General features: G+C 47.4%; 1 protein-coding gene and 1 pseudogene across 1 annotated transcript; one reads left to right on the top strand and one right to left on the bottom strand.

Moving 5' to 3' along the window:
- Positions 1–3,496: 3,496 nt before the first annotated feature.
- On the top strand, positions 3,497–22,145 carry UBA2 (ubiquitin like modifier activating enzyme 2). The gene is made up of 17 exons (XM_040329335.1): positions 3,497–3,706; positions 8,859–8,942; positions 9,926–9,996; positions 10,532–10,596; positions 11,450–11,550; positions 11,637–11,758; positions 11,843–11,910; positions 12,127–12,248; positions 14,351–14,450; positions 14,744–14,904; positions 16,807–16,900; positions 16,985–17,097; positions 17,913–18,068; positions 18,866–18,962; positions 19,604–19,709; positions 20,835–20,974; positions 21,413–22,145. The coding sequence occupies exons 1-17, from the start codon at positions 3,569–3,571 to the stop codon at positions 21,598–21,600; spliced, it is 1,926 nt and encodes a 641-aa protein (XP_040185269.1). The 5' UTR covers positions 3,497–3,568; the 3' UTR covers positions 21,601–22,145.
- Positions 7,892–8,818, bottom strand: LOC120917799 (annotated as a pseudogene).
- Positions 22,146–26,697: the final 4,552 nt, after the last annotated feature.

The raw sequence follows: 26,697 nt of genomic DNA, 5'->3' as shown, positions 1-26,697 counted from the left end.
AGACCCAACATGGAATCATTCCAACTGTCCTCATATCATCAGACCCAACATGGAATCATTCCAACTGTCCCCATACCATCAGACCCAACATGGAATCATTCCAACTGTCCTCATACCATCAGACCCAACATGGAATCATTCCAACTGTCCTCATATCATCAGACCCAAACATGGAATCATTCCCACTGTCCCCATACCATCAGACCCAAATATGGAATCATTCCAATTGTGCCCATACCATCAGACCCAAATATGGAATCATTCCAATTGTCCTCATACCATCAGACCCAAATATGGAATCATTCCAATTGTGCCCATACCATCAGACCCAAACATGGAATCATTTCAACTGTCCCCATACCATCAGACCCAACATGGAATCATTCCAACTGTCCCCATACCATCAGACCCAAACATGGAATCATTTCAACTGTCCCCATACCATCAGACCCAAACATGGAATCATTCCAACCATCAGACTCAACGCGGAATCATTCCAACTGTCCTTATACCATCAGACCCAACATGGAATCAATCCAACTGTTCCCATACCATCAGACCCTATATGGCCCAACATGGGATTTTTCTAACTGTCCCTATACCACCAGACCTAACATGGGATCTTTCCAACTGTCCTAAATCCATTAGACCCAACATGTGATGCTTGCATCTGTCCCTATACCATCAAACCCATAGAAAAATCTCCCAAGTGGGGCACAGAGAACAAAACATATACAAATATAAAAACAGACAAAGGTTCTAACCTTCCCCACTTCATCCAAAACTAAGAAAAGGTTTTGACTTTAGATTAATTTTATAGGTGTGTGATCACTGATCGGTGATAAATAGTTTTGCATTGAGAAATATTCTGTGTTCTATTTGTAGTGATTTGAACGGCTGTAAAGATTTGCTGTGTAACAAATGCAAATAAAGGAAAGACAGCACAAAAGGCGCAATCATTTATGTAAACGGCATATGGTGGGAATAGATTTTTATTATAGTTCATGGCTCAGATCAGCTGGGTGAATGACACGGTGGATCATAAATGTCCATTATTAACCTTTACAGCTGTCAGGGAAAAAGATAATGAATGGCTACTGGGATTTCCAGTCCTTCTGCACCCAGGTGACCTTCGTCCTTTAGAGAGGGGGGGGGTTCTCCAAAGAGGAAGTTCTCCAGAGGTTGCATTCTCTAGAGAGGGGGTCCTCCAGAGAGGGGACACTCCAGAGTGGGGGTCCTCCAGAGAGGGGATACTCAAGAGAGGGGTCCTCCAGAGAGGGGACACTCCAGAAAGGGGGTCCTCCAGAGTAGGGACAATCCTGAAAGGGGGTCCTCCAGAGAGGGGACACTCTAGGGAGGGGGTCCTCCAGAGAGGGGACACTCCAGAGAGGGGGTCCTCCAGAGAGGGGACACTCCAGAGTGGGGGTCCTCCAGAGAGGGGACACTCAAGAGAGGGGTCCTCCAGAGAGGGGACACTCCAGAAAGGGGGTGCTCCAGAGTAGGGACAATCCGGAGAGGGGGTCCTCCAGAGAGGGGACACTCTAGGGAGGGGGTCCTCCAGAGAGGGGACACTCCAGAGAGGGGGTCCTCCAGAGAGGGGACACTCCAGAGAGGGGGTCCTCCAGAGTGGGGACAATCCGGAGAGGGGGTCCTCCAGAGAGGGGACACTCCAGAGAGGGGGTTCTCCAGAGAGGGGGTCCTCCAGAGTAGGGACATTCCACAGAGGGGGTCCTCCAGACAGGGGACACTCCAGACAAGGGGTTCTCCCAAGAGGGGACACTCCAGAGAGAGGGTCCTCCAGAGTGGGCACACTCCGGAGAGGGGGTCCTCCAGAGAGGGGACACTCTAGGGAGGGGGTTCTCCAGAGAGGGGACACTCCAGAGAGGGGGTCCTCCAGAGAGGGGACACTCCAGAGAGGGGGTCCTCCAGAGTGGGGACAATCCGGAGAGGGGGTCCTCCAAAGAGGGGGTTCTCCAGAGAGGGGACATTCCAGAGAGGGGGTCCTCCAGAGAGGGGACACTCCAGACAAGGGGTTCTCCCAAGAGGGGACACTCCAGAGAGGGGGTCCTCCAGAGTGGGCACACTCCGGAGAGGGGGTCCTCCAGAGAGGGGACACTCTAGAGAGGGGACACTCCAGAGAGGGGGGTCCTCCAGGATGGGGACACTCCAGAGAGGGGGTTTTCCAGAGAGGGGACACTCCAGACAGGGGACACTACAAAGAGGGGGTTCTCCAGAGAGGGGGTTCTTTAGGAAGAGGACACTCCAAAGACGGGGCTCTCTAGACAGGGGACACTCCAGGGAGGGGGTTCTCCAGAGACCTTTTTTGTATTATATATATTTAGACCTTGTGCTTTTGTTTTTCCTGGATAAGAAAGTTTTTTTTTTGTTCTATTGGTTGAAGATGGAATTGTGTATTTTTTAAGCTGACTGTGTAACTCTGGTCTAGAAACAATGAACAGTACCAATAAAATATAATCATGCACAGTACACAGTGTGTGATGATGGGAGTAGTAGTTACAGCTTCACTTCTGGCCGGTAGATGTCGCTGTGAGAAGATAAAGCAGCTGCAATTCCACATCTAGCCGGCAGGTGCCCCCTGTGTGCGGTATATAAATATCTACAATTCCACATCTGGAACTAACTGCATCTCCTCTACGGCCGGTAGGCGTCGCTGTGCGCATTGCACATTAGCTGTAGTTCCCCCTCTGCCCAGTAGGTGGCCCCTGTGCAGTATATACATGACATGTACTGTATTACCTGTAGAATAGAAGCTCCGACAGTAAAGTGTCATTGTGCGAAGTATACATTAGATGTAGTCCCTTCCTCGGCCGTTAGATGTCGCTGTGCAAAGTATGCATTAGCTGTAATTACACTCTTGGCCGGCAGGTGTCGCTGTGCAAACTGTATACAGGATTGTAGTTCCACATCAACCCTGTAGGTGCCGCTGTACAGAGTGTAAATTAGCTATAGTTATTCCACCAATCTGTAAAGTGTCGCTGTTGCAAATATACAGATGGAAGCGCCCCTCCCGGCCGGTAGGCGTCGCCGTGTAAACCATAAAATAGCTATAGTTCTACCTACGGCCGGCAGGTGTCGCTGTGCAGAATATAACATTGATTGTACTTCTTCCTCTAGCCGAAGGGTGTCGCTATGCAGCGTGTACAATATGTAGTTCCTTTTACAGCCGGCAGGTGTCGCTGCGCAGAATATAATATGAGTTGTACTTCTTCCTCCAGCCGGCAGGTGTCGCTGTGCAGCGTGTACAATATGTAGTTCCTTTTACAGCCGGCAAGTGTCGCTGCGCAGACTATAATATGAGTTGTACTTCTTCCTCCAGCCGGCAGGTGTCGCTGTGCAGCGTGTACAATATGTAGTTCCTCCTCGTGCTGGCAGGTGTCGCTGCGCAGACTATAATATGAGTTGTACTCCTTCCTCCGGCCGAAAGGTGTCGCTGTGCAGCGTGTACAATATCATGTAGTCCCTCCACCGGCCGCCAGGTGTCGCTGTGTCCCGCTCTTGGCGCGCCTTCCGCCCGGCGTCTCTCTGGTGTCTCCCGCGCGGTGTGAAGATGGCTGTATCGGGCGCTCTGCGGGCGGATTTGGCTCGGGCGGTGGAGGGGAGTCAGGTGTTGGTGGTCGGGGCGGGAGGAATCGGCTGCGAGCTGCTGAAGAACCTCGTGCTGACCGGATTCACCCAACTGCATGTGGTGAGCGAAGGGAGCCAAAGTTACCATCACCCCCCCATAACACAATGGGACGTCCCGTCCCCCTATTTATTACTGCGGAGGGTGGACTGACCCAGGTGTTAGGAGGGGGGGGGGGGCACAAAGTGTCACCTCAATATCACAAAGGAACATCCAAACCCCCATATAACTGGGGGGGTGGACTGACCAAATTATAGTGAAGGGGGACCCCAATATTACCATCCCATAACACAGTGGAACATTTCATTACCTTATATCCCTGCAGGGGGTGGTCTGACCCAAGTGTTAGGAGGGGAACCCCAAAGTATCCACCTCAATATCACAGGAACATCCCATCCCTAATATAACTATGGGGGGGGGGGACTGACCCAACGTTAGGCATGGGGGACCCCAAAATTATAATCGTCCCATTACCCCATCTTTCCTTGCAGGGGATGGACTGACCCAAGTGTAAATCAAAGGGGTACCCAATATTACCATCACCCCCAATTTATTTGTAACATCCCATCCCTTCATATATTACTTAAGGGGCTGGACTGATCCAGTTGTAATGATAGGGGACCTTGTTATTCTCTTCGGTCTATCCTAGCCCCCCATATATCTCTACTGAGGGCAGACTGACCTAATTGTAAAGAGAGGGGGACCCAATATTACCATCACCCCCCCAATAAATGTAGAACATTCCCTCCCTTCATATATTACTGAAGACACTGGACTGACCCAGGTATAATGATGGGGGACCCTAGTATTATCAGACCCTCATAGCTCCCCCCATATATCACTACTAAGGGTGGATTGACCCAAGTGTAAGGAGTGGGGAATCACAAATCCCCCCCCCCCCCCAAATCCCTATAGAACAGGGATATTCAATTAGCAGACCTCCAGCTGTTGCATAAATACAAGTCGTGTCATGCTTGTAGCTGTCAGAGTCTGGCTAAGTCTCATGGGACTTGTAGTTCTGCAACAGCTGGAGGTCCACTAATTGCATATCCCTGCTCTAGAACAACCCCCCCCCCCCCATATATCCCTGTGTAGGGTGGACTGACCCAATGTTACCCCCCCAATAAATAGATGAAACCTTCTTTGCTCTGTGTATTGCACCCTACAATTCCTGTAAAGTTGGGAAACACGACGCTCTGCAAATCTCAAACACGTTTTATTCACATTAGAAAACATATAGGATATGTAGAGCAGTGGTGAGCTCTGCTTGGTCACTTGTATGATGAATGTCTCCTGAACCGTCTAGGTCAGGGGTATGCAATCAGTGGACCTTCTTAGCGGACCTCCAGCTGTTGCAGAACTACAAGTCCCATGAGGCAAAGCAAGACTCTGACAGCCACAAGCATGACACCCAGAGGCATGATGGGACTTGTAGTTGTACAACAGCCGGAGGTTCGCTAAATGCATATCCCTGGTCTAGGAGATGGTCACAAGTGTGTACTGAGATCTCTTCAGATTCTCTGGTGATATTATGTACTCTGGATCAGCGGGCCCCCCCCCCCCGAACCCCCCCGGCACCAGGGACCGATCTTGCAGAAGACAACCCCTCCAAGGACACGGGAAGTGTGGGTTGCAGCCCAATTGTCGCCTTGCTCGCCGATATGCCCTCCATAGGAGCCAAACCTCCATGTGCACAAGCCAGATCCCCTGATGGCCTCCTCATGGCGGAGATCACTTACCTATGTATACTACCTGAAGTGAATGCTGGGACATGTAGTCTTCCTGGCGGAGTGTACTCCGCTAAGTATACTGTTTGAAGTGATTGCCGGGACATGTGGTCCTCCTGGAGGGGTGTTCTCAGCTAAAGTTAAAGAGGAAGTAAACACTGATGGGTTTTACTTCCTCTTTATTTCCCTGCAAAGTGAAAACATAATGGGCTAGCGCAGGGTTTGACAAATTTGCTTGGAATCTAGGAGCCAGCTAAAAAAGTTAGGAGCCAGAAAACGCACCCCGTCCCGACGAGCTCGCGCGCAGAAGCGAACACAAACGTGAGCAGCGCCTGCATATGTCAACAGTGTTCAAACCACACATGTGAGGTATCGCCGCGATTGGTAGAGCGAGAGCAATAATTCTAGCCCTAGACCTCCTCTGTAACTCAGAACATGCAACCTGTAGAATTTTTTAAACGTCGCCTATGAAGATTTTAAAGGGTAAAAGTTTGTCGGCATTCCACGAGCGGACGCAATTTTGTAGCGTGACCTGTTGGGTATGAATTTACTCGGTATAACATTATCTTTCATATTATTAAAAAAATGGGGATAACTTTACTGTTTTATTTTTTTATAAAAAAAAAGTGAATTTTTTCCCCCAAAAAAGTGCGCTTTTAGGACTGCTGCGCAAATACGGCGTGACAGAAAGTATTGATACGATCGCCATTTTATTCTGTAGGGCAGGGGTGTCAAACTGGCGGCCCTCCAGCTGTTCCGAAACTACAAGTCCCATCATGCCTCTGCCTGTGAGAGTCATGCTTGTAACTGTTAGCCTTGCAATGCCTCATGGGACTTGTAGTTTTGCAACAGCTGGAGGGCCGCCAGTTTGACACCCCTGCTCTAGGGTGTTAGGATAAAAAATATATATAATGTTTGGGGGTTCTAATTAGAGGGAAGAAGATGGCAGTGGAAATAGTGAAAAATGACATTAGAATTGCTGTTTAACTTGTAATGCTTAACTTGTAATACCAACGGCCACCACCAGATTTTTTTTTTTGTTGCCCACCTTCCAAGCAAGTCGCCAGGATGCTATTTCTAGTCGCCATGGTGACCTGGCGCCCGGGATTTGTCGAGCCCTGGGTTAGCATGCAGTAGCCCCCCCACACACACACACACACCAGGCCATGTTGATATGTACTTGCATAGTTGGACATGATTTCTATCGCTGTGTTCTTCTCCATACATAATACACCGGGTGCTGCAGTAAACGGTCCGATGGGAAATGTAACACATCAGCACTTAGTTCCGTGGTCTGCAGTACCAGTTTATGGACAGTAGGGGGATGAGAAGGGTAGTGTGCTACAAATACAGTTTTTAAAGCTCGCCGCGTGGCCCTGCCCCCAACAGGCCACGGACCGGCAAATGTGGAATTTCAAAAGGGATGGACAGCCGCACTCCAAAGGGACTTCAAAAGTTGTCTCTATTGGTAAAAATGGACATGCATCACAGAATACAGCCAAAGAAAGGGACAGCCGACGCGTTTCACACTAGTTCAGTGCTTAGTCATGGCTGACTGACCGGCACCTGTTCTAGGTCCCGGGGGTTGAGGACCTCTTCTCTAGATGATATATTTAAAGTCTTTGCAATTTTACATTGAGGAACATTGTTCTGAAATTGACAATTTTTAGACGCAGCTTTTGGACCTCTGCCCATCTTTACTTCTCTGACTCTCTAAGATGCTTTTCTCTTTATACCCAATCATATTACTGACGTTGCCAATTAATCTAATGAGTTGTAAAATGTTCTTCCAGCTCTTCCTTGTTGGTGCTGCCTACATATCCCTGTCCCAACTTTTTTGAGACATGTTGCTGCCATCAATTTCAAAATATATTTTTTCCCCTATAATGGTACATACCTAGTCTCAGTTTAAAGCGCAGTTCCACCCAAGAGTGGAACTTCCGCTTTAAGGACTCCTGACCCCCTGATATGCCACGTTTGGCATGTCAGTTTTTTTGGGGGGCGAGGCGGGTACCTAGTTTTTGACAGGTACCTAGCTCTCACTTCCGCTCATGGCGCCGAGCAAAAGTCCCCCCCCCCCCCCCTCCAATCTCGTGGGACACGTCACAGGTCCCAGAAGATTGCCCGGCCATTCAGAAATGGGTGGAACTCCCCTTTAAGCATTTGATATGTTTTTATTTTTTTTATCGTGAATAAAATGAGATTTGCAGATCATTGCGTTCTATTTGTATGTAGATTTTACACAGCGCCCCCAACTTTTTTGGGGTTGTATTTCCCTGCTGCGGATGGACTGGCTGGAGTGTAGGGGGGACTCCGATATTAGCAGTTGTATTATCATCACCCATCTGATAACCCCCATCCTCTGTTTACCCCCCACCACCGTCGTCCTCAGGCTGTGTACTGGCTCTGCAGATCATCTCACCCACTGCTTGTGGAGCCCCGCCTCCATAACGCCATGTCTGGGTAGCCCCGCCTCTACCAGGGTAGTTGTTTTCTTTCTTTTTTTTTTTTTTTTTTTTTCAAACTTCAAAATATTTTATTCAGAACTACTGAACAGAAGTGCAAAACAAGTAATCAAGACAGGCACATTTTTTGTAGGTAGGTGAACAGTTGAAAAAGCACTTAAGATTTGTTGGAATGGCAAGCAGGTAAAACATTAGCTGAAAAGCTTAAGTGTCAGGTAAACAAAAGTGCATTATTAACAGAACTGAGAAGCCTGACATTGAAAATATTATGCATCCTTGATAAGAGCCACAGCTGAAAAACGCACTTCATCTTTTGCCTGCTCAGTGTACTGCTTGCAAATGTGAACTGCATTCTCCAGGAAGGATGCAGATAGTGGTCCGTGGTCAATAGGCTTTTCAAAACGCCCATCAATCTCCTTCAGCTGCTTATTTACACCAACCAGCACCAGCACATTGCAGTGTTCACCTCCAGCAGGCCTGACAAAGCCCTCAGCTGCAACAGCCTTGTAAGCTGACAACAATGGCTAATTTTTCTCCAACAGCTTGCCTCTTTCCTCAGGTGAGACAGCAGCAGCCTTATCAATATAGGCCTTCAGTGAAGAATCCTTAGCAAAAGTCACAAAAGCCTTGTTGGCTACAGTGTGAATCAAAGCAACAAGTCCACTAGAGTTTTCAATTGTCTGCTTCAAGTAAAACACTTCAGCGCTCAAGTTTTTGGCCTTCTGTTCCTCTGCTTTTTTTTTGCGGAACTCTTCAATCTTTGGTGTTAGTGGGAAGGTGAGCACTACAGCACAAACTGGTGTGGTAAAGGTTTTTAGGTAATCTGGTTCAAAACCCAATACGTCCACATATTTACAGCTGGCAACGCCAAACTTCTTCAGGAGTTTGTTCAGCATCTCAGGGTTGATCTCGGTAGGTGGTAGCGCCATTCTTTCTCACTCTTTATTATCTTCTCGTCGTTCCGATAAGGCAAGCAATGCGATCTCAGTTGTTTTCTTTCTATAACCGTCTTTTCCTTTGCAGATTGATCTGGACACCATTGATGTCAGCAACCTGAACAGACAATTCCTCTTCCAGAAGAAGCATGTCGGCCGCTCTAAGGCTCAGGTGAGACCCCCCCCCCCTCCCCCCGCACAGAACGTCATTGTGTCCAGGCCACTTTCAGCATCAAATAGAGGTGGAGTTATTACTGGAGGTTTAGCACAGATTGATGAATGGAGAACAACTAAAGCAGAACTCCGGGGGGATAAAAGACAAATGGCAGCTGTATAATCCTTAAATACAAGCAATGTAAGTCCTGCATGTGACCTGGTATCAGTCTCTGTACAGCAGCACTCAGGCTGGGGGAGGGAGAAGCAGCACAATAAGCCAGTCAGGTGTACTTAATTCCATAAAGCATGCTGTTAGGGGGGAGAGCAGAGAGATGAGCTCATCACTATGCTACTCTTTTTGCTGTCCAGACACAGCCTGGGGGAGGGACAAGATCTGTTGGCATCACCAAGCTTTAGCGGAGCAATGTTGGGTCTTCCCTGCCATCAGTTCAGATTTTAAATTGACTGAGTGCCGAGCTGACTATAGGGAGAGGATGAGATGTCAGCGGGGGATGGGAATGTGTTCGGTCTGTCTTGTAGAGCAGCAGTCCCCAACCTTTTGGCACCAGGGACTGTTTTCATTCCAATCTGCAGCTCCTCCCACCCCCTGCTCTGCTGATAGGACACCGTCGGTCGGGTGGAGGAGCCGGGAGAGGACACATGGGCAGGAGGTGAGCAGCAACCGCAGTCTGTGATGGCCCTGTGCGGACCGCAATCGCCACTCACCTTCTGCTGTGCGGCCCGGTCATCAACAGGCCATGGACTGGCACTGGTCTGTGGCCCGGGGGGTTGGGGACCCCTGCTATAGAGTGATCAGCACCCTGTTGTGATTCCTCCTGTGTGCAGTACTCGCATGTGACCTCCGGCTGGCGTTGTGGCTCAGTGGGTGTGATTTCAGTGGAGGTCTTGTGCTCTATTTGGCAAACTGTCGCCCCTCTTCTGCTGTGTCCCATCTTCTTCATATCCCATTCTGGTTGTGATTTTCCTTTCTGTCTGCAGGTGGCGAAGGAGAGCGTCCTCCAGTTCTGTCCTAGCGCTAACATCACCGCGTACCATGACAGCATCATGAAGTGAGTGCAACCATGTCCTGGGGGGCGGGGATACATCTTCTGTGATGTCAACAAAGATGGTGACAGTCGGTGCACATGAAAAGATATATAATAAAATATTTACAAAAATGTGAGGGGTGTACTCACTTTTGTGAGATACTGTAATTAGGCGGTGGGGTGTATAAATCATCTATTGGTGGTAAAGGGGTAGGGATTGTGTAATTGGAGGGGGTGGTTTGTATAGTGGGTTGTGTACATCAATTGGGCTGTATAGATTGTATCTTGGAGGGTAGGAAATATGAATTGTATAATGGGGGGGGGGGGTTGTATAATAGGGTGTGCGAATTGTATACTTTAGGGAGTGTGAATGTTATATTGGGGGGAGATTGTGTTTTGGAATAGGTGGTATGGATTGTATGGGGGGGGGTGTCCGAACCCCCCCCCCCCTCGGTCAGTAATGAAGGGTCTGCGCTCAGTGTTATCTCTTTGTGGACTGACTTGCGCCTAAACTCCCAATACTATACAGGCTGACATTTGTGATTTTTGGCTTTTTTAGTGCAGAGTACGATGTGGAATTCTTCCGGAAATTCACTCTGGTGATGAACGCCTTGGACAACAGAGGTACTGAACTTCACAGGGGGGGACATCATAGCAAAACTAGGGGGTGTGCCGCTCTCAGGTCCTCTTCATGGGAGGTCAGGCAGGGGCTCATCCTACGACCCACAGACAAAAAAAAAAGACTGGCTGCATTCCAAAAAAATAATTAAAAAACTGGTAACTTTATTAACCTCCACAACATGAACAGTGTCCCTGCATAAGTTAACCACTTCCCGCCAGCAGTATGTCATATGACGTTGTTGACTTTCAGTGGGAATATTATTCTTTTCTGCTGGCGATTCTGTGCACAGTAAGAACGATCATCCCCCCTCCTGCCACCCTCCGGTGCTTTCCCATGTGATCGGGGACCCGGAGAAAGAATCCTCCGCCGCTAGAGATTTCTCTATGACCGTCTGAGGCACAGGCGCGCCGTTATGACGTCATATCCGGGCTGCGGATGTCAACAAAGCTGCGAACAGGCTGGAAAGACTCAGATCTGTCCTCCCCAACCCCCCCCCCCCCCTTTTTATTTTATTTTTTAATGCTTTCCAGCCTGGAGGAGAGATGTGGGATCTTATAGACCCCACATCTCCACATAAAGAGAACCTGTCACTCACCATTCCTATTACAAGGGATATTTACAGTGGGAGGAATTGTGCCCCAAAGGCCGGATAAAGGCTAGCAAAGGGCCACATCTGGCCCTCGGGCCGCAGTTTGGAGACCCCTGCCTTAGAGCAATAGAAATGTGTTTTTGAATTATGGATGCTGGAAGAGAGCCGGTTGTCATAACATCAGCAGATGTAGGAAAAAGTGTAAATGAAACCTATTTATAAAGAAAAGTCTGGTGACCGGGTCTGTCTGTCCTTCTCGCTCACAGTTGCCCGGAATCACGTGAACCGGATGTGCCTGGCGGCGGATATTCCCCTGATTGAGAGCGGCACGGCCGGGTACCTCGGACAAGTCACCGTCATCAAGAAGGTTGGTATAGTTGTCCTGGGTGACACCGTCACTGTCTGTACCGTCTGCCATAATGGCTCACGCTGGGCTTTCCCCCCCGTGTACAGGGTGTCACCGAGTGCTATGAGTGCCGACCCAAACCCACCCAGAAGACCTTCCCCGGGTGCACCATCCGCAACACTCCCTCCGAGCCCATCCACTGCATTGTCTGGGCCAAATACCTCTTTAAGTAAGATCCGATATTCCGCCTGCTAGGATATTATCACCAAAATGGTCCTTTCCTGTGCCGCTGATCTTGTCTTTGTGTCTGCAGTCAGTTGTTCGGGGAGGAGGATGCCGACCAGGAGGTGTCACCAGACACTGCCGACCCCGAGGCCTCCTGTGAGTACTAAACAGGTTTTATCTCCTGTAAGGTGTGCCCCTGATTTACCCCACAAATGTCCGACATGTCCAATCACCCCCCCCCCCCCCCCACAATATTTCATCCATCTTCCTTTATCTATTTTTCACATTTTCTAACAATAGAATCCACACACATCAACACCCCCCATATAGTCTATACACTCGGTGTCCCTGACCTGTCCACCTTTATTACAGGGGATCCCACAAAGGCCGCAGAGCGAGCTAAAGCCTCTAATGAAGACGGAGACATCAAGAGGGTGTCGACCAAGGTGTGGGCCCGGGACATCAGTTACGACTCTGTGAAACTCTTCAATAAGGTAAATTCACCAAAATGTTATACAGTTAATGGCTTTTCACTTAGTGATATGTTTTAAAACTAAACTCTGGCTGCGGGTGCCGATCTTTAAGGCTGGTGCCGATCTTTGTGCTGCTGCTCCTGAGCATTATATGCAAGAACACCTCCCCAGCATCCCTTTAGATGTATATCCCTGCTGACAACTGTGTTCTGCAGCCTTCAGCTGTGCAATCTGCTGATCAGTTGCTTGATTACTGTTGGATCTGATCAACTGCATGGCTAAAGTCTTCATCACCAAGTGTCCAGCAGGAGGAGCATGCATGTTTAAAGGGATGCCAAGGATGTGTTTCCCAGCATCTCAAACAGTGTGTAAGGGGGGGGGGGGCTTTCTGATCAGATAGCAACTTTAAACATACCAGTCTCATTCACCCCTCTACAGTATGTGTCCGTTCCATCCTGTGTCTGTAGTGACCTGTAAATTAAGCCCTCGCCTCCCTTATCCTGCATAGTTGTAAATGAACCCCTTCATCTCAATCCTCCCATTGTGTGTGACCTGTATTTTAACCCTTTCACGTCCTCCCATTGTATGTGCTGCACTGCTACCAAGCTTTTTTTTTTTTTTTTTTTTTTTAAGCGTTCCACCCAAAAGTGGAAGCTCCGCTTATCTGCCCCCCCACCTCCCCAAATTTGGCACCTTCCAGTGGAGCGGGTACCTCGGCCCCCCTCCTCTACCACTGGGCCAGGCAGTTTACCATGAATGGTGGCGGCAGCATACGAGAGCCGATCGAGCCGACTCCTCTTTAACTCTCTCAATACCAGCATGTTTCTTCATTTCCAAAATTTGAAGCAGAAAATTATCACCTGGGGTTGTCTTCATTTTTAAAGCGGGGGTTCATCCAAAAATCAACTTTCTGCCATTAGATCCAGCATACTGACACGGCAGGCGCCGGCGCCGTAAACACTCGAGTGTCACTTCGGGTATTTTCGGAAGGCGTGACGCGCTTTAGCAGCCCGTCAATCAAATCTGCTTGGCAACGCCTATTCCCCACAGGAATCCCCGCTCGGAGCCGGATAACAACGCTGATAAAACGATAAGTACAAAAAAAAAAAAAACAGCATACTGCAGATGTCAACAGTATGCTGGATCTAATGGCAGAAAGTTGATTTTTGGGTGAACCTCCGCTTTAAATATTTTTGGGGGTTTTCATACTGTCCTGACATTTATTTTTGCGGAGTCTTGTATATAAAAAAAATACCAATTCTTTGGCTTTTTTTATATATAAAATGCCTCTGGGTGCAGTGTTGCGTGGCAGTGTAATAGTCAGTCAAACCATCACAGCATTGAAGAGAGGGTGCAACATACCAGTCCTAAAGTGGTTAGAGACATTGGAGTTGATTTACTAAAACTGGAGAGTGCAAAATCTGATGCAGATGTGCATGGTATCCACTCAGTCTGTAAATTCAGCTTGTTCAATTAAGCTTTGACAAAAAAACTGGAAGCTGATTGGTTTCTATGCCGAGCTTCACCGGATTTTGCACTCTCTCCAGTTTTCATAAATCAACCCCACTGTCACCTTGTCAATGCAGAGCTAAGTAACGCTGTCTTTCCAAAGGTGTGCTTCCAGCGTCCCCCATGCTCATCTAACCAGGAGGGTGATGATGTCGCTACTCTCGTCATGTGATGGCACTCAGGTTTAGCGAATGGCTGTTAGATCTTGGGCACTGTCATTAAATCGGGTCACATGCTCCTCCATGCCCAGAAGTTTTGGGTATTCCTGCTGGCATTGGAGGAGGAAGGTGCCTGTGGTAAGGTTAAAGGGGGTCGGGGGTCCGTTTGCAGGGACACTGTTACTTTGCACTGGATGGACAATTTTGTTTGCTTATTTAGTGGAATGAAGGGTAAAAAAATTCTTGTCCTCCCATTGAGGGACGCATGAATTCAGATACATGGGTTATACTGCTGCTTACAGAGGGTTGAACATTGCAAACCAGGAAAATCATAGGCCAGTCTCCATATAACCCACCCCCCAATGTACCCAGCATGCCTCAGGTTTAGTTGTATTTCTTTTGTACTCAATCCATATCCGTTTCTGGTGGTGAATGTGTCCGTCTCTTCTCACTCAGCTATTCAAAGACGATATCCGTTACCTGCTGACGATGGACAAGCTGTGGCGGAAGAGGACAGCTCCTGTGCCATTGGACTGGGCCAGCCTGCAGGACGGCGGTAATCACCTGGTGTGAGTGGAGAAAAAATGGCAGTGGATTGGTGTGAGTGAGCGCTGTGTACACACTTCTGATTGGTCTGAGTGATCGATGTGTGCATATGTAGGTTACATGCTTCTGATTGGTCTGAGAGATCGGTGGACAAGCTTCTGATTGGTCCGCAGTATTGATTATATGTTCACATCCATTACATGTTTGAAGGCTTCTGATTGGTCTGAAAGGTTGCCTTATGTGTACGTACATAAGGTGGAGGTGAACACTTTTCTGATTGGTCTAGGTCGCTGTGTCTTCCAGATAAAGACTCCGAACAGAAGAAAGATTCCCCCGCCATTGGTTTAAAGGATCAGCAAGTGTTGGATGTCGCCGGGTACGCAGAACTCTTCTCCCACAGTGTGAAGACATTATGGGGGCAGCTGAAGGAAAAGGGAGATAACTCCTCACTTGTATGGGACAAGGTGAGTCCTCAGCGAGGGAAACGGGGGGCTGCCCTCTAAAAGGATTCTGGTATTTGTTGTGGAGGGGTCCATCTGATATCCTCTGTGCTGTGATGTGGCTATAAATGTGGGAATATTTGGCAGCTGATGTGTATAGGAGATCTCAGCCATCGCTCGTTTAGTCTTTTAAGAGTGCTTTACACTATGCTTTACACAAGCGTCGGCGGTAAAATAGTGGTAAAACGCCGCTATTTTACTGTTGAATTTGTGCCGCATTTCGGCCTAAGATGAGTTAAATTTTAAGAAAAGAATAATAAATGCACTTTTATTTTGGAGCCTCTAAAGCATTGCACCAGTGATGAGCAGATCTCCTGCAGATCTGTCAGAGTATCTGTGTGCCATACATCTCATGCAGATACAATCTGACGTGAAGAATCGATCAGCTCTCACGGCACTGTGGTAGTTCATTAAGAACGACAGCCGCAAAGGATGCTTGTAGTTCATTCGTACACAGAGCTCTGTGACTGACTGATGTGGCCATGTGGGGTGCTGCGATGTACAGGACATTGCTGCCCCCCTCCCATCAGTCGTGATCGGTCTGCATTACATAGAGACGCGCAGAGACCCAGTAATGTGACTGGGACCAAAATGTAATGTGACTGGCTTTTATTTAAAGTGGAGCTTAACTTGCCTTTTTTTTTTTTTTTCCAACTTGCTTAGTTTGTGACAGCAGAACATTGTTTGCTTTGACCGCCCCACGGACATATACTGCGGCAGGGCGACCGCTCTGTGCCAGATCGCATGCCTAGTACGTGATCTGACACTTCCGGGTCTGGGGCGCGCTGCCCCCACTGTAATTGGCCACAGTGGGAACCAATCAGCGGGTTCGGCGGACACTATGTCCGCTGGGACCTGACGATCGTAAAGGGAGGCAGAGCGGCGGTCTGCCTATGTAAACAAGGCAGGTCGCCATTCTGTGTTGGTAGGGAAGACTGAGATCCTGTGTTTCTGTTAAGCAGGAATACGGATCTCTGCCTTCCCCCAGCAAAGCACCTCCCCCACAGTTAGCAAGCACTCCCTAGGGACACATTTAACCCATTGAGTGCCCCTGATAACCCTTCCAAAAAGTTAGTGTTCGAATTGTTCGCTCCAATATCGCAGTCCCGCTATAAGTTGCGGATTTCGCCATTACTTGTAAAAAATAAAAAAATACCATATTTCGTAGACGCTATAACTTTTGTGCAAACCTTATTGGGATTTTTTTTTAACCAAAAATATGTAGCGGAATACAAATTAGCCTAAATTGATGAAAGTGTGTGTGTGTGTGTGTGTGTATATGTGTGTGTATGTGTGTGTGTGTGTGTGTGTGTATATGTGTGTGTGTGTGTGTATATATGTGTGTGTGTGTGTGTGTGTATATATATATATACACATACACACACACACACACACACACACTTATATCAATTTAGGCTAATTTGTATTCTGCTACATATTTTTGGTTAAAAAAAAAAAAATACCAATAAGGTTTGCACAAAAGTTATAGCGTCTACGAAATATGTTTTTTTTTTTTTTTTTTTTTTACGGTTGACCTTTTTTTGTCTATCGCAAAAAATAAACAGAGGTGATCAAATGCCACCAAAATAAAGCTCTATTTGTGGGGAGAAAAGGGCAAACATTTTATTTGGGTGCAGCGTTGCACAACTGCGCAATTGTCATTTAAAATGTAAAGTATCGCAAAAAATGTCCTGGTCATGAAGGGGGGTAAACCTTCTGTCGCTGAAGTGTTTAAAATTGCCATTAGTATGTTTGTTTGTGGGGGAGGGGGGTACCAAAAAATGTGAAGATTAAACTCCAGATAAAAGCTTTGTGTAGTAGCGATCCCTTGTTTTGGTGATGCTCACGATCTGTGGTCTCTTATAGGACGAGCCCCCAGCGATGGACTTCGTTACGTCAGCTGCCAATCTTCGGATGCACATCTTCAGCATGAACATGAAAAGCCGCTTCGATATAAAGTGTAAGCCCCCCCCCCCCACCCCCTCTCCTTGTAGGATGAAGATTCAACGTAGTAAATACTGAAGAGTGTTTGTCTCTTCCACAGCCATGGCGGGGAACATCATCCCGGCAATCGCTACCACCAACGCCATCATATCCGGGCTGATTGTACTGGAGGGCCTGAAAATCTTATCAGGAAGTCTGGAGCAATGCAGAACGGTAAATCTTCCTCCCTCAATACATTCTTTGGGGGGGTCACATAACTTCTAATAGCAGCAGAATGGCCCTAAAAACTTTTGTTGAGCGGGTCTGGATCAGGGAAAAACTGTAATCTGTTTTTTCCTAAATAGCTTCCTTTACCTTGGTGCAGTCGTCCTTCACTTACCTCATTCTTCCATTTTGCTTTGAAATGTCCTTATTTCTTCTGAGAAATCCTCACTTCCTGTTCTTCTGTCTGTAACTCCACCCAGTAATGCAAGGCTTTCTCCCTGGTGTGGAGTGTCGTGCTCGCCCCCCCCCCCCCTTGGACTACAGGAGAGTCAGGACACTCTCTACGTTGCAGATAAAGGAGCTGTGTGTTAGAGGGCGTCCTGACTCTCCTGTAGTCCAAGGGAGGGGGCGAGCACAACACTCCACACCAGGGAGAAAGCCTTGCATTACCGTGTGGAGTTAGACAGAAGAACAGGAAGTGAGGATTTCTCAAAAGAAATAAGGACATTTAAAAGCAAAATGGAAGGATGAGGTAAGTGAAGGAGGACTACACTAAGGTAAAGGAAGCTATTTAGGAAAACATTTTTTTAACTTTACAACCCCTTTAAGCATAAATTTTGCCCTCCAGTATGCATGGAGTGGTACTCTATGTAGAGCGCAGTGTTTTCAGATACAGTGTTTTATATTGGCTCCTCTCCCATTACAAGCAGTGACAACTGGTCTTTTGTGATATCAGCAGTTCCCTATTAAACAACATTCTGATTTCCACTTGGATTGTAGTTCTCCTTTAAATCCCAGCTTCATACTTTTGGTCTCTCCTGTAGGTGTATCTGAGTAAACAGCCCAATCCGCGCAAAAAGCTGCTGGTTCCCTGCGTGCTGGATCGCCCCAACCCCGACTGCTACGTGTGCGCCAGCCGGCCGGAGGTGACAGTGAAGCTGAATGTCCACAAGTTGACGGTGCAATCGCTACAGGACAAGGTGTGTATGATGGGGGTCATGGGCTGGTGTGTATGTGTTTGTGTGTCTGTCTGAAGGGGGTGATGGGCTGGTGTGTGCGTGTCTGAAGGGGGTGATGGGCTGGTGTGTGTGTGTCTGATGGGGGTGATGGGCTGGTGTGTGTGTGTGTGTCTGATGGGGGTGATGGGCTGGTGTGTGTGTGTGTGTGTGTCTGATGGGGGTGATGGGCTGGTGTGTGTGTGTGTGTGTGTGTCTAATGGGGGTGGTGTGTGTGTCGGGGGTGGTGTGTGTGTGTTTGGGGGTGATGGGCCTCCTATGGGTATGCATACTCCCTCCACAGAGCACCAGACAGCACTTGGACATTCAACCCCCCCCGATCACTGATATCAGGTACAAGAGGGGCAGCATTGAGGCTGAGCTGTGGCTACATCTCCAGTGATGCATGGAGTGGTACTCTATGTAGAACGCAGGTTCACAAGACAGCTGTGTATAATGGAGAAGGGGATACACCAAGGGCCCAAATGGGGGGGCTCTGCAATAAGTCTGTCAGAGAACCGGTGTGTATAGTGGAATAGAGGGGTACACTGGGGGGGCCGGTGCGAGAGGTTGCAGTGTTGTTTTTGATGACATGTTCACCAGTCAGTCTCTATGTGGGAGATCTCGGGCGTTCCTTGTATGGCCATATTCTGTCCTTGTTACTAACAGAAGTCACAGAGCAGAGTCTGCAAGTAATGCACTCGTATTCTACCACCATGGCTGCCTCTGTGCAGCCCCACCTGTCTTCCATGAATAAAAATAAGTTTGGGTTCATTTTTCAGATAATCAAGGAGAAGTTTGGGATGGTGGCTCCTGACGTCCAGATAGAAGATGGCAAAGGCACAATCCTCATCTCCTCTGAGGCTGGGGAGACGGACGGTGAGTGACCATGCTGCTGAGATCCGTGGTAACATGTTACATGTCTGTGTTGGAGGCGGGGCTTATGAACTAAGTTCTCATTAGCGCAGTAATGGTGAACCTTGGCACCCCAGATGTTTTGGAACTACCATTTCTCAGAATGCTCAACTACACTGCAGAGTGCATGAGCATCATGGGAAACGTACTTCCAAAACATCTGGGGTGTCAAAGGTCACCATCGCTGCATTAGAGGTAGACTTCAATGGGATGAAGAGCCACAGAGAACAATACAGTCAGTGGTGTGGGGCTGATGCTGCAGATGTGATAACTGGTACTATTGATCATAGTGTTTGCACATAAACCTCCAGGTGATCTGTACTCATCTTAAGCTGATTTTTCTACAGTTTCCTCGCCTCCCCTACCCCATTGGCTGAGCGACGTGTTCACTTGTAGGGAAATTGGCCTATAGCCGCCAGCAGGAAGTAGCGTGGAGATCAATTATATTGCCAGCTTGGCCCAAATGAACTATTTAAAGTTTAAGGAAAGATGGTGTTAGGGTTAAATGTAACTGTTCATAAAAAGTTTTGTAGAATTTGATTTTTTTTTTTTTTTGCGCATTTATTCCTTGTTTTTGTATTTTATTTTACTTATTTTTTTTATAGCCAACAACAACAAGATGTTGTCCGATTTTGGCATTCGGAACAACACGCGGCTCCAGGCGGATGACTTTCTGCAGGATTACACCCTCCTGATCAACGTACTGCACAGGTCAGTTGAATATGTGTATTGTCTTTGCTTAGCCTCGGCTATCCTGGGAATATGATCAGTGATGTCCTACTGTATATGTCGGTGTAACCTCTCCAAGTTTCCACTAACTTGCAATGCAGATATTTTCACAATATGATGGCAGTTGGAGGCCATTATTCCTAATCATTCCTCAATGTATCTAAAACTTGCAGAGGTTTTGGGTTTAGATTATACTTTAACCTCTTGCCGACCAACTGCCGTCATTATACAGCGGCAGGTCGGCTCTCCTGTGCAAACCGTTGTAGGTGTACGTTGGTCTGTACAAGAAAAGGATAGTGGACTCGCTGTCTGCCGCAAACCCATGATCGATGTGTACAGAGGCAGACCGGAGAACTGCCTATGTAAACAAGGCGATTCCCCGTTCTGCCAGATGACATGTCAGATCTTCTGTTCCCAGTGATTGTGAGCGCCTTAAGACGATTTAGTTCGCATTTGTTAGCGCTATAAAAGTTACTCACTCTGTGATCTTTGTCGTGTCCCAGTGAGCGCCCCCCCCCCTGCAGTTGGAACACACCCAGGGAACACCTTTAACCCCTTGATTGCCCCCTAGTTTTAACCCCTTCAGTGTCAGTGTCATTTTTAGATTGATCAGTACGACACGTGTTAATTTTGTTTGGGCACAGCATCGCGCAATCGTCGGTTAAAACGTTGCTGTGCCATATCGCAAAAAATGGCCTGGTCATTAAGGGCACTTTCACACGGGGGGGTTAACGGTAAAGCGGCACATTTCAGCTGCTAGCGGGGTGCTTTTAATCCCTGCTAGTGGCCGACATAGGGTTAAGAACGTGTTTTTTTTTTTTTTTTTTTTTTTCCCTTTAGGTTATTTCTATGGCACAGTTACCATTTCCTCGTACCCCCCCCCCACCCAGAGGGGGACATTTAGTAAAACTGGAGCATACATAATCTGTTGGAGCTCTGCATAGAGAAACCAGGCAGTTTCCAGGTTTTATTGAACAAGTTGAGTCTAGAAGTTGGTTACTGAGCACCGCTGCACCAGATTCTGTGTGCTCCAGTTTTAATCTCTCCCAGTGTCCCCTGCCTCTTCTTCCTTTCTGCAGCTGATTTATTATTCTTGTGTATTTCCAGGGAGGATTTGGAGAAAGATGTGGAGTTTGAAGTTGTGGGAGATGCACCTGAAAAGGCTCCACCGCAACCAGCAGAAGGGGCCAGTACTACCAGTATTACCAATGGCAGCGATGATGGAGCACAACCCTCAACATCCACAGGTAAGGGAAGGGGGAGCCTGCCCTGTTTACTAGTGTTTAAGGGAAGAACTACTTCTTATCCTATCTCCCCATATTAGTAGTATATTAATAATAATTATACATTTACATAGCTCTGGCATAAACCGCAGTGCTATACAGAGACTACTGAGCCAGTCCCAACAGTCTCCTCACCAGAGGAGCTTACACTCTAATGTCCCCTTACAACAGTCGCACTATTTTTAGATCCTTTTTATATCGCTCTGCCATATTCTGCAGTGCTGTACAGAAAAGACTGAACCAGACAAATTAATCTGTACCAGAGGAACTTACGTTTAAGATACAGTTGGGGGTAGTTGTAGCAGCGCTGGGTCACCAGTTATGGTGTCTAATAAAGGTTCTGCATTGTGCTGTAGTAGCAGTTCTGATTCAGGAGATGTTACTCTTTCGCTCTCTGTTTAGCACCAGAACAAGATGATGTGCTGATCATGGATTCAGACGAGGAGGCTCCGTCTTCCAGCAACTCTGATGTCAACATGGAGAGCGCCACTCTAAAGAGGAAGCTGTCGGAAGATGAAGTCGTGAGCAGTAAAAAGAAGCGTGTGGATCCAGCAGAGGAGCAGGATGATGACATCATTGCGCTGGACTGAGCACCCCCTGCACACTGCTACAAATTTTCATATTTTGTTATGTGACTTCTGTTAGGGTGTGTTAAACGTCTGTAGCTAGAACTCCCCGCCCCCTCGTCACGCCATCCAATCCAGCGGGCCTCTTCTTTTGCGATTCTCTGCCATTTGAAAGCCATGATTTAATTATGTGCTTGTGGCTGTTGTGTGCGGCGGGACCCCTTCTTCGGTTACACGTTTAGCACGCCATACTGTGGTATCCGGATACGTTTTTTGTATTTATGTTTGTACGTATTTTTTATACCTAGGTTAGAAAAGGGACTTTCTAGAGCAGAATGTTTCTCACACCCAACAAAGCGCAGCATCACGTACCCTTGGCTCCCTGCAGGGGGGAGAGTTCTCCTGCAGTGACGGGTGCTCAGTACGTTACTGTAAGCCGGACGCTGTCCATGCTCGGCAAGAACTGTGTGCTTTGTTTTCAGGTTATTTATATTCCTTGTTTTGTAAAACTCAGTACTGCTCCTTACTGTATCCTCTGAAAGGACCAAATAAAAACACGTCTTGTATAACCATGAGTGATGACTTTCCTGGGCAGGTTTGAGGTCACTGTGAGATGGGCCCCTTCCTGAGTGGGCGCTCTGCGGTTGCTGCGATGGAGGGGCCCCTTCCTGAGTGGGCTCTCTGCGGTTGCTGCGATGGAGGAAGCCTCTTCCTGGGGGGGTGCTCTGTGATGGAGGGAGCCTCTTCCTGGGGGGGCGCTCTGCGGTTGCTGCGATGGAGGGAGCCTCTTCCTGGGGGGGGGTGCTCTGTGATGGAGGGAGCCTCTTCCTGGGGGGGCGCTCTGCGGTTGCTGCGATGGAGGGAGCCTCTTCCTGGGGGGGTGCTCTGTGATGGAGGGAGCCTCTTCCTGGGGGGGGCGCTCTGCGGTTGCTGTGATGGAGGGGCACCTTCCTGAGTGGGCGCTCTGCGGTTGCTGCGATGGAGGGAGCCTCTTCCTGGGAGGGTGCTGTGATGGAGGGGCCCTTCCTCATTCTGTCTTAGTTTTCAGCTTGTGCATTACAAAACTGTTGTGAACGCTAGAACTCCTAGACCTTGTGCATACGGCTTAATTATCTGTAAGATACAACTAATCTACAGATTTTAGAGCAGCTTCATCTGATACGGTCTGTGACTCTACTTTGTCAAACCATGTCTGACTGGTCAAATTCCCTATTTCATTTTACATTTGTGGAACCTTTTGTGCAAGTAGTGTTTGACCCACATGGTTGACAAGGTCTCTTCAGCCTGCTCAACAATGCTATTGGTGGTAATAGTACTTATCCTCCTCAGCAGACGAAGCCTAAGGGGACAGCCTTCAAAGATTTCATCCCCTCGGTCACAAAATATCCTATTTGTTTCTCTACGCCTTGACCTCTTTCAGACCCAGGTTTTTATTTACACAAAGCTACAGGTTTTCATCGTGCACCATTACAACCTTCCAGTTGCCGGCATCCTAACAACCAATGATGTCATTGGTTGATATGGAGGACGTCCAGTAAATGCACAGCATCCTTGTTTGCCCCCTCTCGATCAGCATTGGGGATCACATTAGCCGAGTGAGGGAGAGAAATATTGCAATACTAGTCGGTACCAGTGTTGCTTGGACCTTGAGGAGACGCACCTCAAAATCTTGTCCTAAAAATGTGTCTGTTGCAAATAAAAAATTAAAATCGTGGACTGTACTTCAATTGTTCTGTGTGGAAGAATACATCGCCTCTAATGCTGGGTGTCCTACATGTGTGGATATGTAAAACTATCAGTCAATTTTTTTTTTTTTTTTTTTTTTTACCTTTTTTAGAATAGGATGCCTCGAGATGAAAAAAGTTGACTGAAAAAATGGTTGAGAAATGCTAATTTAGACCAATGTTTCTGAACTTTTTTCCTATAAAGGCACCCTTTAAAATTATGGAAAATCCCAAGGCACCCCATTCTAAAATTTTAAAATGATTCTAATAGTTTTACATAATGCAACAACTTCAGTACACCAAACGTTGGAGGTGATTTTATTCTTCCAAAACAAATACACTTTTGCAAACTGGTACTGACTAGTATTCCAATGTTTCTCTTCTCTCTGTTTTTCTCTATCACTAATGTGACCACACAGCTGATAGAGAGGGGCAGAGGAAGTCAAACATATGCAAGCAACTGACATTCTCCTTATCGACTAACAATGTCATTGGACGTTAGGATGCCGGCAGCTAGAAGGTTGCAATGGTGTACATCAGGGCTCAAAATTTCAAGTCTTGAGCCACTAGCCAGGCCTTAAGAGTTACGAGCCACTAGTTGCCCCACCCAACCCCTCCCCTGCCCCACCCCTAAGTCCGCCCCCAAACATGCCCTTGTAAATTATTTCATGAAATGACTGTTAAATGTTTTAAGCAGAATTAAGTTCCAAAAATAAATATTAACAACAACGTTAACTTAAAACATATCGGTACCCATCAGTGCAGCGTCACTGTGCCCCCATGAAATGCAGCGTCACTGTGCCCCCATGAAATGCAGCGTCACTGTGCCCCCATGAAATGCAGCGTCACTGTGCCCCCATGAAATGCAGCGTCACTGTGCCCCCATGAAATGCAGCGTCACTGTGCCCCCATGAAATGCAGCGTCACCTTGCCCCATCACTCCAGACTCACCATTGTCGCCTGGTTCACACACAGCGGACATCTCCCACTGTGTGTTACGGAGCTGGGTCTGTTCCGTGTAACAAGATCCCGCCCCCCTAGACTGGCTCGGATCACTGAATCAATCTACTATCACACAAGCCAGTCTAGGGGGGCGGGACCTTGTTACACAGAGCCGCCGAACAACAGACCCAGCCCTGTAACACACAGTGGGAGGTGTGTGTGTGTGTGGAGGAGACGGTGGCGGCTTCAGTCCAGCCATGATCGCTTCAGCCAGGAAACAGTCAGCCTGCTCTGTCCCTATACTTAACTCGCCCTGCACTAAATTCCACTCGCAAAATGCGAGCATGCGAGTGGAATTTTTGAGGGCTGGTGTACATAAAAGGCAGACTTCATCCACCTGCTGGCTTGTATACAATTTTGGGGCAATTTGTAGGCTTTTTACCAAGACACCGTGGTTGAAAAAGGCTGATCTAGACCATAATTCCAGTGGAAGAATTGACAAAAAAAAATACAATCTATGTTCCTTAATTAGATAGATATCTGAACAAAAACAGATCCGTACGAGAATTCAATTTCAGAAGTGACATAATGGGGGTTATTTACGAAAAGGCGCGGTAGCCAGACACTATAGCATTGTGTATAAGTCCAGGGCACAACCAAGTACCGGCAGGCCTGCTTGTCTTAAGGGAAAGGGGGGGGGGGGCTGCTATAGGTGAAGCACACAGTAGCCAGCTATGGTGTCTGTCCACCCGCGTTAGGGTAGACGTGACAGGAGGATTGCTTTCTAAGGGAGGCAGGTGGGTGGTGATCAAAAAGGGGGAGGGGCTTAGACACAGGGGAGGGGTCTATATCCTGGTGCGTTAGCTGTGTGAATTGAGCCTGTCGTATGTCTTGGATGACGCCAATCATAGATTCATAAAAGCTGAACCTATTTTCCAGCAGTGTGGCTGTTTTTCTTGAAGGAATTTTAGTTGTATTGATGTTCCTCAATAACTGATATGTTCCTGTTTTTTTTTTTTTAAATAAAACAAAACACTTTGCTAAGCACCATGGGAAGGTTCCATTAAAAATTTACATGAAATCAATAATCATGAATATCCGACGTATACAAAGTTCAGGCTTTCCATATATTTGTAGATCCGCCACTAGATGGCGCCTCGCACCAGCTAATCCATTACACGTATGGTAGATGAAGCCTGAAGGCCCATCCCATCGGACTTTTTGACAACAACGGTCCGACGGACGTGTTTTATTGGACAATCCGACTGTGTACGCTCCATCGGACAATTGTTTTCAGTTTCCGACAACAAATGTCCAAAGTACAAATACGCATTTTCAGAACCAATTCTAAACATCAGACAACAATAGCAGAAGTTGCCCAAAGGGTGGCGATAAGGAGCAGAAAAACCACGTGATTTGGTGAATGTTGGCTGAAAAAGTTTTGCCATTTGTATGCATATCAGAAAAAATCCACGTAAAAGTCAGATGAAAGTCCGATTTGTGTGTATGAGGCTTAAGACCCCTTTTACACTGGGGACGTGGCTGCTTTCGTGGTAAAGTGCTGCTTGTTTTAGCGACACTTTACTGCTGTTTAAGGAGCACTTTTGTGCCACTTTCACCTGCTAGTGGGGTGATTTTTAAACCCAAAAAGGGATTAAAAACTCAAATTTTTTGTTCAGAAATTTGGGCCAAATTTTATACTGCTACATATCTTTGGTAAAAAAGGATAACCCAAATGAGTGTAATATTTAGTCTGTGAAAGTTATACATCTCTTGTACTAGGAATATATCAAGTCCTCTTTATGGAGAGAGGCGGGGTCAATAAGACCCCACATCTCTCCTCCAGGCTGGAAAGCATGAGATTGGTGAATTTTTTTTCACAATCATGCTTTCAGCCGCGATCGTGGCTTTGTTTACTTCTGGGTACCCGGGCGTGACGTCATAACGTCGCGCTCAGGCCTCCGGCAGTCATAGAGATGACTGGTGACCATCTGGTCACCAGAAATCTCTATGATTCTCATCCGGCGCCGGCCGATCGTTTTTCTCTGGGTCCCCAATGACACGGGAGAGCCAGGAGAAGCACCAGATGGTGGCGGGAAGGGGGGGGGGATGTTAGCCCCCCCCGTCACCTATAAGAACAATTAAGTGGTGGAACTGCCGCTATGATCATTCTTATGGTGCGCAGAATTGCCGGCTGAAAATGGTGATATCTGAATGATGCCTGTAGCTGCACCCATCATTCACATATTCCCACTGAAAGTCCAGGACTTCATTTGACGTCCTTGGGCGGGAAGTGGTTAATGTTTTTTTTTGTTTTGTATTTTATTATTTATGAAACGCGTTTAACCACTTCATTACTGGGCACCTAAACCCCCTTCGTGCCCAGACCAATTTTCAGCTTTCGGACCTGACGCATTTTGAATGACAATTGCGCGGTCATACAACACTGTACCCA

This window comes from Rana temporaria, chromosome 11, assembly GCF_905171775.1.
Source record: "Rana temporaria chromosome 11, aRanTem1.1, whole genome shotgun sequence".
NCBI classification, from domain to species: domain Eukaryota; kingdom Metazoa; phylum Chordata; class Amphibia; order Anura; family Ranidae; genus Rana; species Rana temporaria.
Note: the sequence above shows the minus strand (reverse complement) of the source record. Positions and strands in the feature narration are given on the sequence as shown.